General features: G+C 39.3%; 1 protein-coding gene across 1 annotated transcript in view; it reads left to right on the top strand.

The window, feature by feature from the left end:
* DCC (DCC netrin 1 receptor) overlaps positions 1-13866 on the top strand; it is a 401229-nt gene that overhangs the window by 250022 nt on the left and 137341 nt on the right. The window contains exons 13-14 of the mRNA XM_042447857.1: positions 386-493; positions 6342-6536. Coding sequence (XP_042303791.1) covers positions 386-493; positions 6342-6536 — 303 coding nt within the window. The remainder of the gene's footprint in view (positions 1-385; positions 494-6341; positions 6537-13866) is intronic.

Genomic DNA, 13866 nt, shown 5'->3' with positions numbered 1-13866 from the left:
ACTGCTAATGCAACCTTAGTCCAAAATCCTTCTGTTGCAGGAATCACTCTATTAGCATGCCTCAAAAGTGGCCATCTAAACTCTGTTTGAAAGTCTCCAACTAAGGAGAGCCTGCTACATTCTGAGATAATCTCTTCCACTGACAGATGCCACTCACTGTTAGGACATTCTTTCTAATGTCAGAATCTCCTTTTGAGTAATTGGAATCTGTTGGTTCTGGTCCTATCCTCTACAGTGGGAGGAAACAAGTTCACTCCTTCTCTTACATGAAGATGGCTGTCATATCACCTCTTAATCTTCTCGTCTCTAGACTTATTTATGTCTTATTTAGATTTTATTCCCAATATGTGACCCTTTTTTCTGGATTCCCCCCCTTTTTCCTAAGCCCCAACATCTGCTCCCAAGGATTTGACAGTCATTACTCGTGAAGGCAAACCTCGGGCTGTAATTGTCAGCTGGCAGCCTCCATTAGAAGCCAATGGGAAAATTACAGGTAAGTTACTTTCTTCATGTGATGCAGAAAATTCTGTGTTATTGCAGCATCAGTTTTGGCTTTTGTTGGGTTGAGTAGAACAAAACAGTTCAGAATTGTATTTGGGATTCTACTTCAGTTCGATTCCATTCTGGTTTCCAAATGTCTACAGAATCTGCATATGTGGTTGTCCTCTATTTCACATGCATTTCTTTTGAAAGACTAAGCATGCAATTGCACCATTGCATAAAATGCTGCCTTATAGTAAGCCGCAGAGATAATGTCATTAGGGATTATGGCATGTTATATTACCATGAGATTTTAATCAAATAAGGTTGTTGTTGTTGTTGTTGTTGTTTGCCTTTAAGTAATTTCTGTCATATGGTGACCCTAAGGTGAACATATCACAGGGTTTTCTTGGAAGAATTTGTTTTCAGGGGGATTAACCTTTCCCTTTCACTGAGGCTGAGAGAGTGTAACTTGTGCAAGGTCACCCATGGCTGAGCCAGTGTTTGAACCCTGGTCTCCCAGTGTCCTAGTCCAAAACTCAAACCACTGCACTATGCTGGCTCTCAAGGGAAACCCTTCATGAATTCTTGCTTAGGAACATAAGAAGTCATTTTATACCAAGTAATTCCACTGTACCATCTAGTTCAGTCTTGTCTTCTTTGGATGGGATTGGCTTTTCAGGGATTCATATAACATCTTTTCCAGTCCTAGTTGGAATTTCTGGAAAATGAACCTAGAGTCCTCTGCATGCAGAGTGTATGGTCTTTCATTGAGCTATGATCCTTCCCAAAGGGAACCATTTCATTTACGTCTCTATCAAATTAAATAGGAGATTGGATAGGAGGTCATGACAATTTCAGGGCCAATAATTAAACGTTATATATGAGTCCTTGTGATGAAGCAGTAAGGTAGGCCCTGGTGAAGATACAAGAGTCATGTTATAAGGGGCAGCCTGCAGTAATGCCATTAAACATCAACCATGATTGTATAGACAAACACCAAGTGTAGCAAATTGTGTGTAGCAAACATACACACACACACACACACTATTAAAATGATAAATAAAATGCAAATTAAAAAACCCATGTCTAAAAATGAGGAAAACATATATGCACACACCTTCTTGTTCAGTGTGCTGTTGCCCTGAGATTTCTCCCTGGAAAAGAGTCTGGACTTTGTGACTCAGGGCCATGTCCACAAATCTGGTGATCCTAATAAGAAAACAAGAACATAGAAGCCCTGAAAATGCCTGTTCGGGGGCAAAGAGCAAATCATCATAGAAGACCTGGGAGGAAAGAAGATCCCTGAAGAAGAAAAAAGCAGAGAAGGAAAGTCATGCATTGAGGAATCGATCTCTATAACTGTGCCCAGCAAGTTGTTCACCCACCTGAGGGATAGTGTCAGATATCCAAGGATAAATAACGCTACATTCAGAAACCTTGGTTTTTGTTAATTGTTCTCTTGTTGACTTCAAGTTACGGCAACCCTATGAATGACAGACCTCCAAGTCTCCCTGGTATCAACAGCTCTGCATAAGTCATGCAAGCTCAGGGTTGTGGCTTCCTTGATTGAGTTCCCCTGTAGGGCGGTCCTCCTCTTTTCCTACTCATCAAGCATTATTGTCTTTTATAATTAATATTTTCTTCTCATGTTATGTCCAAAGTACCTCCAAAGATGGAGAGAATGTAAATCTGTCACTGCCTTATGATGCAGTGAATGAATGGCATTTCAACAGATAAGTCTATTGTCTAAAGTGTAAAGTCAGACAGACAGACAGATGAAACAGTAACAACTATATGAGTTTCTAATTTCAGGATGTCATCTTGTAGAGAAAACATTTAGAAATCTTCTTGCGGATGCAAAATATACTTAGCTCTGATATTTCAGTGCATTTACTGTGCACTTACTGATGCCTTGCCTACACATTCCTACTGTAACTTGACATTTATAGCTGCTTTCAATGTGATGCTGGTACAAAAGGCACTGGCAACACATTTGAAGTGTTCACATGCAGTGTGGATTCTGTCCAAGCCACTGACTACTGACATGTGCGTTCTGCTCATGCAGGTTGCCACGGGGTTAAAATAAGCTTTTCTAGGTACCAGTAGGCTGCGTGGGTGAACACTTTTCACTCATCCCACACATAAATTTAAATAATTTCTTATTCAGTGTTAGCAAAGAGATAAGAGCATCTTACCTATTTTGTGATCCAACCAAATGTACAGTGATCTGCCAGACTGCCTTTCCTGTGTGTGTGTGTGTGTGTGTGTGTGTGTAGTTTCTGGCAGGCAGCACAAGAAAGAGGTGGATCAAGTCCCAGGGGGAGGGCAATACACATAGCGGGTTGTTTGCATTCCATTTTAAAAATGAATGCTATTTTGATTTTTTTCCAGCTGATTTTATATTTATATTTTATATTTATATTTATATTAGATTAGATTATATTTTAGGCAAAGTCTCTCAAAGTAGATTTGTTGCTGTTGTTAACTACCATAAAGTTAACTTCAACTTATGGCAGCCCTGTGAATGAGAGACTTCCAAGTCATCCTATCATCAAGGGTCTTGCAAACTCACGGCTGTGGTTTCCTTGTTTGAGTACATCCACTGTGATGGGATCTCCCTCTTTTCTTACTGCCTTCTACCTTGCCAAGCATTATTTTCATGTCTTATCACAACATGTCCAAGTACAACGGTCTCAGTTTAGTCATCTTGGCTTCTAGGGAGAGTTCAGATTTGATTTGCTTACAAAATGAGATTACAGCATGTAAAATAAAAGCAAAAGAATGGAGATCTGGTGAGGGGACTGGGGTTATTGTTAGCTATTTCTAGTGATTTCCTCTGTTTAAAAACATCACAAAAATCAGGTAAAACAATTTAAAATAAAACTCACCCCCCCAAAAAAAATCCTAAACATTTTTAAAGAGATATTAAGTAACTGATTGATTCAAAAATTGGAAACAGTTTAAAACTATGTATGTATACAGATATGGTTTTAATCACTGGGCCCAGAAACCTTAAAAAACAACAACACCCTGTATTTTAACTTGTCAGTTGAATGAAATTAACATATATCTACAATGTAAGAATGTCTAACAAAGGTGCCTGAGGTTCTTACTGCCTTAGGTTTCGCATTTCTCAGTATACGGTTTGGAGTCTCAGGGGCTGTGCCCTCTTCTCCAGTCCTACAGGTAAGGGGGCAGAATCCCAAAACAAGAACACTGCCTTGAAAAGTGTGTGTATGTAAACACACACACTTTTTGTTAGGCTTGGTACTTTGTATTTCCATGGAATAATCTTGTGCAACTATGATTGTTGCTATAAAAAAAACATCATCGCCAGTGACTGCCCTTCAGAGCATCTTTCTCATAACACCACTAAGCCCTAGTCCCTGTGACATCATGAGGGCTCATCCCTAAGTCCCAAACTTTTGCTCCAAAATCTAAGGGCTGGGACAGTCATCACCCAAGAATACTATTCTGTATAGGTAGGCACTATTCAGGATATAGGTGTGTCGAGAAAAGCCCCTGTTATTAGTATAAATACCAATGGCTCTTGTCATTTTATTTGTTTGTTTGCTGCACATAGTGGTGGTGAGAGAGTCCATTAATTAAACTGGCACAAAATTTGCCAGAAGAGTTGATGGAAAAGCAAGCTAGCAAGTCCTTCATCTTTTTTCATGGAAGAATGTGCTAAGCACTTTTTAAAAAACAACAATATGCAGTCCTTCAGAGCAAAGGTCTTCATATGTGTTATGTTCAATGGCAATTAGGGACAGCTTATAATAAGCAAGCTGTTCGGCAATAATGTAAAACATAACATACATAATGATAGGGTGCCTGGCCTGACACATTATGGTAGTATTTATTGGTAGATGTTTAACTTTGTAATAACAAGGTAAGGCACTGATGATCCGAAACCCCTTAATACTGACTGGCAAGGATTGAACTTAATGAATGGTATACATGGACAGATCTTATTCCCCAAAATATTTCTATAACAACAGTACCTAATTAAGATATCCATTAGGAGCCTGTACTGTTAATATGCTCTGGAAAAAAGAACAGAAAGAAGAAAAAGAAGAAGAAGAAGAAGAAGAAGAAGAAGAAGAAGAAGAAGAAGAAGAAGAAGAAGAAGAAAGGAGGAGATGTTGCATTTAAATGATCCCTTTAGGCAATAGCTAGACATCAGAAGTATTTGATTATTAAGAGAAATAATGGGCAACTCATGGTATGTGCACATATGTGGTCTCATGGATATGAACAAAGAAGCTTGAGATCTGAAAAAGCTCACACTTAGGGTACATATATGTCATCATCCTTACCAGTGTTCTCCTTCATGTCAGAGCAAGTAGGAAAGTACTCCATTGTGCACAGGAAGAAACCATAACACCTTCATTGTAACCCTATCTTTTCAGAAGTGATAACAATTGAATACAGTGAGCCTTCTTTCCTGGTCAGCAAATACATTAGTGCACAAGCCCTCCCACTCCACATTTCTCTGTTTTGGGAAATGCTTTCAGTACACAGGATGGATTCTGAAACTCTACCCCTATGCATATAAGTAATCACCCTTTTGGAGAAGAGAATGAAGCAGATCCTGTTCAAGCAGGAATCCTACTCAGCGGGCAGTCATATCAGATGTTCACGGGATGTGGGTGTTCATGTGTGTGGAGAATGGTGGATTTCTGGTTCCCACTGTCATATTTTCTCATGTTTCTTTCACTCTACACAATTACAGTGGTACCCCAGGATACGAAATACCCACGTTACGAAATTTCCGGGATACGAAAAAATCCCATAGGAAATAACTGTTCCGGGTTACGAAGGTTATTTCGGGTTACGAAGAAAATTTTGGTGCTTTTCGGCGCTATTTCACACGAAATCGCGGCTTTTCCCCATTAGCGCCTATGGGTTTTCAGCTTGCGAAGGCTTTTCGGGTTACGAAAGCGGCGGCGGAACGAATTAATTTTGTAACCCGAGGTACCACTTAGCAGTTTGGTAACAATTCCATCCTATGAAATTCTGGGGTTTGTAGTTTGGTGAAGTGCTTAGAATGCTCTGATAGAAAAAATTACCACCAAACCAAACTGCAGATCTTTTGATTCCATAGGAGGAATGGCAGTTGGTGTCAAACTGCTATAAATTGTGTAGTGTGAAGTGATCACACACACACACACACACACCTATTCTACATTTCATCCAATGAGCTGAGGGAGGCATTCCTGGCTCTCCACAGACATTTATTGTTGCAACAGCATTGTGATCAGCCAGGTTTATAGAAAGTAACTGTTCCTAGGTCAGTAGGAAAGAACAGTTTTCATGTTTCAAGGAGGGACTGAACTTGGATCTCCCACACCATAGGACAACACCATAACCCAACACAGGATCTGTCTGTTATACCCAAGAGTCCCAATTCACAATAACAGCAAAGTATTAGAACTGAATATTGATTGTTTTGATCGCCTTTTAACATTTAATTGGATGTTATCTTTCTAAGTGGTTTTTAAAATAATTTTAATATTGTGAATAGTTAAGTTCCATTTTAATATTCACTTTTGGTATGTTTTTAGCCATATTGTCCTTTTTAAATTGTAAACTGACTTGGGTTCCCAATTTTGAAAGATGTGCGAAAATAAGAATAAAAATTAAAATCCAGATGGCATAAATGTACATCAAGATATTGCTCATTCTGTGTGCAGAGAAGCATGTGCAGGACACTCCAATGGAATATATTAAGAATTGCCTTTGCTTCCGGATAGAAAGAATTGTGCAAATTCTGGTAAATAATTACAAAAAAAGGAACAGAATTCAAATTCTCACCCAACCCAAAGAAAAATTATGTACATATATATGTCTTACAGCTTACATCCTTTTTTACACCTTGGACAAGAATTCCCCTATTGATGACTGGGTCATGGAATCCATCAGTGGCGATCGGCTTACGCACCAGATTATGGACCTCAATCTGGACACTGTCTATTACTTTCGAATACAAGCGCGTAATGCCAAAGGCGTGGGGCCTCTCTCTGATCCTATTCTCTTCCGGACTCTGAAAGGTATTTGTTTATTTTGATTTTGTTGGAAGAACTGAGGCATGCAAAGCAAAACCCAGTTCTGAGTTTTGACATCAGTGAAGCCAAAAGCAAGCCCTGTGTGATTCTCCTGGCAAGACTGTGAAACATTTTGACATAATTGATTGCTGCTAGAGAAAATAATAAGCAGCAGTACTATAGTCAATAGAAGCTCAATCGAGCCACAATGATAGCTCAGAATAATGAAGAGGCTGTGTATGCATCAAAACCATTGAGGGAAATCACACCAGTTATAGCACCATCAAACATGGAACTTTCTTTGTCCACATTTCCTCCAGCTAGGCTTCTGTTCGTTTCTGTATTGATTTTTTTTGTGAATGGGAAGCTAGCAGTGATTCACTCATTGAGGTTAATGGAGGTTCAGAATTGCAGTCTCCTTGTCTTGTTTGTTTTGTTTGTGTTCTCCATTTAAAAGGACTAAGTGCAGCAAGACTGCTTTATGAATACACCAAAGGTTTATAAAAGTGTTGTAGGGGCAATATTTTCTCCTTCCTATATAAATCAAATCATCTTTATGCCCTGATTTGGAAATGTGAAAACTTCACGAGTAATTCTAAAGATTTATTCATTTTATCTTGTATTCTGAATGGGTACAACTATTAAAGACTTTTGTAAAAAGGATGTGATCTGCATACTTAGTATACCTAACTGATAGTTATAATTTCATGTTTCCCTCCTAGTGGCGGTTGTCTATAACCAGACTGGTTATAAGCAAAACATGAACCCCAACAGGATTTGTTTGTTTGTTTGTTTGTTTATAAAATGCATCTCAAATCTTAGGGCAGCTTACAAGTATCAGTGTTCAAATCAACTAGATAATGTATTCTGAAAATCTAGATTCTTATCCTTGAAGATTTGACCTACCTTCCTTCCTTCCTTTATTCTGAGTTGTGCAGATGTCTAATTCAGTTCAACCAAGTTTGAAACCATCAAAATACATAGCTATTATTCCAATTTTACAGATGGAAAACTGACGATGACATGTTGCCACCTTTACAAAGCCTACTTCTGACTGTGACTATAATGTGTAACTGACTATAATATGATGACAGTTAATTTCAAGGCAAAATAAAATTAGCTACATTTTTTGGACTGGGTACATGGATGGATTGTCACACAAAATGTAGCACCTTTTCTGTAGCCGTGCCCCTTCATTTGCAATGGAAACACAGGGTGCATCTAAACTGTAGAAATAATACAGTTTGACACCATTCTAACTGGCATGGCTCCATCCTACAGAATCCTGGGATTTGCAGTTTGGTGAGGCACCAATTTGCTGGTGGAGAAGGTGAATGACCTTGTAAAACTACACATCCCAGGATTACATAGCATGAAGTTACAGTACTTCAAGTGGTGTCAAACTGCAATATTTTTACAGTGTAGCTGCATCCACAGAGTGGAAAGGTAGAGACTGGCACTGGGACAGTGCAGGACAATGTAGCAGAAGGAATATGAGAAGCATGTACCTCCTTGTCAACCTACTGGCAGAAGCAGGGGATAGTCTACCAGTCTGTGTCATTGTCCCACACACTCACTCGATTTCCTGCTTCCTGGAATTGTGTTGTTAGTGTAGCTGTAAACAGTTCTGAGCAGTAGCTATAGCAAGAGTATGGGACAGATGTTCCATGTGTAGGGAAACTGGGAGAGAAGCAATCTAATACAGTACATTAGTAATTTCATACACCACAAAGTTTACCATCCTATCAGATGGTCCAATGTTATATAACCTTGATTTTTCAGCCATATCCCACAATACTCTAAATGATGTGACAATGGATAGCACAAAGCAGTGTACTTCATAGGGATAGGCCAAAGACAATGTGATGCTTCATGCAAAATAACAAATAGCATCCTCACCCACATGTCTGCTCAAGACAAAGTGCATAGTAACCACAGCTACCTCCATTATTCTGACACATGAGACAGATCAAGCACTTCTTTCCATCCCTGCCAGAAAAAAATATATAAAAATAACAACGTAAACATCACATTTCCCACCTGTTTCACAAAGAAGTGCTGATTACAAAAGAACAAATTGGAACCAAAGTACAAGAACCAAAGTGGGACCAAATTACAAAATTGTCTAGCTGCAAAAACTCCAGGTTTGTGAATTCATCAAGATGTTACAAGTAAAAAAATAATGGCCCTGCAGGATCACTGGCCATTTTGAAAAACTATGCATTACAGCTTAAAACATTAGAAGGAACTGTGTTTCAAAATACAGTGGTGCCTCGGGTTACGAAATTAATTCGTTCCGCGGCCAATTTCGTAACCCGAAAAACCTTCGTAAGCCGAATTGCCGTAGGCGCTAATGGGGGAAAAAGCCGCGGCTCCGCCGCGGCTCCATTTAAAACAGCGCCGGAGTTTTTTCGTAACCCGAAAAAACTTTCGTAACCCGAAACAATAAATCCCTATGGGATTTATTCGTATCCCGAAAAATTCGTAACCTGGGTATTTCGTATCCCGAGGTACCACTGTATATGAAAGCTATGTTAAAATAGTGCATGTGAAGTTAGCTTGGGAAGCTGATCTACATATGTTCCTGACCCCCAAAGAAATCAACTGTGACTATTTCCCTCCTGTTTGCAAATCGTTTTTGCCATTTTACATTTATGTGAAAACACCTTTCGGTGTTCATCATAGGCATATGTCATCAGCTCCACATATGGATGGGTTGGCATTGCCTATGTGCTGGAGATGCTGTTGAAAAGTCAGATCCTTAGGACCAGGAGCAGTTGGTTGATCTCCTGCCATGGGGCTGACAAATTCACTTTTAATTATAGAGCTGTTTCCAGTTCCACAGGAGCTCTCTTAGTGCTTCTATAGAACTTGAAACACCCGCAGGAGTGGTGATCAAGAACGGATTCATAGCAAATCTACCAGTTCTCCTCACCCCACTCACTTAGTAAATGAGTGGCAGTACTGTCCCCAAGTCTCACAATTCAGAGACCAAATATTGGCCCATTTTATAATGAATTTTAATGAATCCATTATAATGAATAATGAACAAGATGAATCAAATGTCAGTAAAACAATGATGCATTATTACTGCTGTCCATGTTTGGCAGAGGAAATAAGAATTTACTGCATAGCAACCTCATCTCCTTATGGCTTCCTGCAGTACATTTTGAGATTAATGGATGCCAACATAATATAGATGACCTCTGTGTAAGAGGGTGGGTAGACCCTATATGGACAATACATGTTGCCTTATAAAGTAAAAGAAACCAGATAATAAATAAATAAAAAATAGATAGTATCTGCAGTCCGGTTGTACCTGATTTTGAATTTTATAAACAAAGTTCTCTTGCCATATAGCACACCCGCACAACACGTGAAGCATTTGTGTGGTTTCTAGGTGTTGCCTTCATCCTGGTTTGTAAACCTAAGCCTTAACAACTTTGTAGATCCCAGACTACAGCTGTTCACCTTCTGGGAGTCACCCTGCTGATCTCCAAACCATTGTGATCTTCTGCAATTCCCTTCTCTCTTCTTCTTTAAGTCATATTAGTCTCTACACCTGAAGAGAACACAATAATGTCTATCAAAACCTAATTTACTTTATATTTTCTGGGGGGGAAGGGTGAGACTATTTACTGCCCATTTATAACATCCAACCTCTGATGACTGAGGCAGCTGCCTTATAGCAGTAAAGTCAAAGCCAAATAGTTTAAAAGCATTTGTTGTGATACTTCCAGCCAAGAATTAGTACAGCATATTGTGCCAAGCCCTTTGTTTCATTTTAAGCAAAAGCACTCATGTCATTGGCCAGCCTACCAAAAACAGTTAATGTGTCCAGTCACTGAGCTAAGGCAGGCGTATAGGTGATCCTGATGAACAATTGCTTATGGGCCTTAAGCCATATAAATAAGGCTGGTTGTCTGAGAAGCTAAATGAGCAACTTAGGGCTGATTCAAAACTCTGGAATTAGACCCAAAGTAGATACAGCTTCCAGGTCCAAAGCTCAAAAGGCTCCTGTTTTGGCAGAAGCTGATATCATTGTATATTAAATTCATGGGGTCACCATAAGTTGACAGGTGACTTGAAGGCACACACACATGCACACACACAAAGAGATATTGCCAGCATATCCAGCTTAATGTGGGAGGCCTTCCACACACAAAAATGTTGGTGAATTAAGGGGAAATTTGTAGAGTGGTGGTTAGGTTTACCAGTTCAGGATCATCCCAGGCCCTATGGTTTCCAGGCTGAAGCCTTAGATCTAGGGACAGTCCCTGACGATTTAATTATGTGTTATCCATTAAGTACCAAGCACAGTTACTCATAGCTTGTCATTCAGACACAAATACACACACAAACACATAACATATTTTCCTTATTTAAAATTAAGACAGAAATCCTAGCTAAAGGGGTGAAATGGGAGGATTATTCCTTCTCATTTACTTGGGGAGATAGGATAAATAACATTTTATCTAGCCTAACTACTTAGAGTCAGAGGATGGATGCAAAGCATAGTTGAGAATGAGTCCTCACACCACAACATCTCAGAAAAAAAGGAAGAAGACCACCACTCCTGTCCTAAAGCATCTTTGTAAGTTGCAGCAACAAATACATGCAGACTTGCAAAATGTAGCAAGCTGCTGCTCTAGTAGCTGACCTGGAGATTTGTGCACAGTCCTTATTTGTCCATTCTATTTATGTCACACTTTCCCCTCCAAAATTGGAATTTAACGTGGTTCTCAATTTTTTTTAAAAAAACCCCACAATACAGTTAAAATTTATAAAAAGATAGCATTAAAAGAGAATTAAACTATCAAAACAATTCACACTTCATTAAAAGAATAAAACACAATGAAAAAGATAAAAAGCTCTTAAAACAGTTCCCGTTCCAAAAAAACAGCACTCCCTAGCCCAGTCTTTAAAATCTTAATGTTTTAAAAGACAGTGTGAATAAAAAATATTTTTGCCTACCCTCTGAAGAAAAGGGGAAGGAGTTCCACAGTCTGGAGGCAACTACCAAGAAGGCCCTCTCTCACGTCCCCAACAACTGTGCTTGTGATGGTGATGGGATTGAAAGAAGGGCCTCTTCTGATCTTCTCAGAGCCTGGGCCAGCTCATACAGATACGGTCTGTCAAATAGCCAGAACCTGTGCCATATAGGGCATTATAGAGCATAACCAGCACTTTGAATTGTGCCCAGAAACAAACTGGCAGCCAGTGATGCTGTTTCAACAGGGGCATTGTGTGGTCTTTGTAACCTGCCCCAGTTAACAGACTGGCTGCAGCTCTTTGGACCAGCTGAAGTTTTAAACACTCTTCAAAAGCAACCCCAAGTAAAATACGTTAGAGTAATCCAAATAGGGTGTAACTGAGGCACAGCCTCCTTGGCCAGATGTGGCATCTTAAGGAATGAACACAACTAGCAGACAAGTTTTAAATGTGTAAAAGTATTCCTGGCTACTACAGAAATCTGGGTCTCCAGTTTAAAGATTTGTCCAGAAGTACACCCAAACTGTAAACCTATGACTTTGGGGTGATGTAACAACATCTAAGACAGGCTGAATGCCTATTCCCTGATCTGTTTTTCTACTGTCTAGGAGCACTTTTGTCTTGTCTTGTTTAAATATCAGTTTGTTTGCACTCATCCAGTTCATTTCTGATGACAAACACTAGTTTAGGACCAGGGTGACCTCCTTGGATTGGGGTGGAAAGGAGAAGTAGAGCGGGGTGTTAGCCACATATTGGTGGCACTGCACCCCAAAATTCCAGATGACCCTCTTTATAGTTTCATGCATATTTAAATAGTATGGGGGACAAAACAGAACCCTGAGGGACCCCACAGGACAAAGGCTAGGAGGTCAAACAAACTTTCTGCTTGGGTGGTATATCTTTTCCTCTTTTATGGACATGAGCCCAACAAAACTGGTGAATTTGTGTTCTTTGTACACTAACTGGAGTTGACCCACCAAAACTGGAGACTCAAGGCCAGGTCCTGAGATCTGACAACCCATTTGTTCTAAACCACTCATATCCCAGGCTCTCAGGGACTTGCTTTGCCTGCTCAAGACAGGTTTGTTTGTGGTTTTTTATTTGTTTGTTTGTTTGTTTGGGAGGTTGGCCAAAATTAGAAAGGTTAGTCTTTAAGAATACAGCTCTAATTATAAATTTTGGCTATTCTCATATGGGCTTCTGGGAGCTATAGTCCATAATAGTATCTCCCCCCACTTCCACCCCCCCCCCCAAAAAAAATCTGGTTTTCTGCAGAAAATAGAGATGGAGAATGTTTGATTCTCCAGATGTTTTGCTCTACAGTTCTTATCATAGTAATGGGAAGAGGAGTTGTAATCCAAAAAGATCAATGCAACCAAAAGATTCCCAGCCTGGCACAGATGGAACTGTAGAACTCTGATGGCTTTTGCAACGATAGAACAACTGCTAGCTACCAAACTCGTTTAACGCTTGCAATATGTGCCCAAAGGGGAGGGCACAGTGCAAGCTGTGTTGAAGGTGTATTTTGTTTTAAACTAAGTGATACAGCATCAAATTGTAATAACTGCAGTGCAATGAGACATCAAATGGTAAGGAGACCCAGATATTTAACTAGCTCTGAACAGTAAGTGAACTCAGAATCACCTACTTTGTAGCATTTATGCAAGGTATCATCAAACTCATTGGGGAGATGAATTTTAAATTAGAGTTATGTGATACGTTGAAACAGAAAGGGAAAAAATCCTTTCTTTGTTCCCTCTTCTAATAACCTATAAGGACTATATGTAATACCCTGATATGAATATTTAATGCTATTCACCCTAAATATGTCATGTTCAATAATATTCAAACTGTTTTCTGACACATCTGCTTCTACATATAAGGTGCAAAGAGCTCCTGATGTCTGGTTTGCATTCTCAATTATGCAAAAATATTGGATTCTTGCCCTCAGTAATGATTAAGAGGATGTGATTGGTGCCCCATGGAAGGATCTCTTGGCAACAAGTATATCCACAGACACACACACATGCAGAAGGAGACAGTACACACTTACATGGATCACAAGACATTTAATTTCACACAGAACAAAGTAAGCTGAGAAAGAAAACCTGCCTCTGAGATGTGCGGTAATGTGTTAAAAGCATTCATAAACTTTCACACTGGAAAATTTGAAGTTGTCTTTCAAGTGTGTGAACAGTCTATAATAATGATTAAACACATCCGCACACAAAGAACTCTTACCATGGTAGGTACAACCCAGAAACTTTTAGATACACCCAAGGAAGGCTTCTGAATTATTATTATTATTATTATTATTATTATTATTATTATTATTATTATTATT

Source organism: Sceloporus undulatus, chromosome 2 (assembly GCF_019175285.1).
Source record: "Sceloporus undulatus isolate JIND9_A2432 ecotype Alabama chromosome 2, SceUnd_v1.1, whole genome shotgun sequence".
Lineage (NCBI taxonomy): Eukaryota > Metazoa > Chordata > Lepidosauria > Squamata > Phrynosomatidae > Sceloporus > Sceloporus undulatus.
The sequence above is the reverse complement of the archived record's forward strand: the minus strand, read 5'-3'. Positions and strand labels throughout refer to the sequence as shown.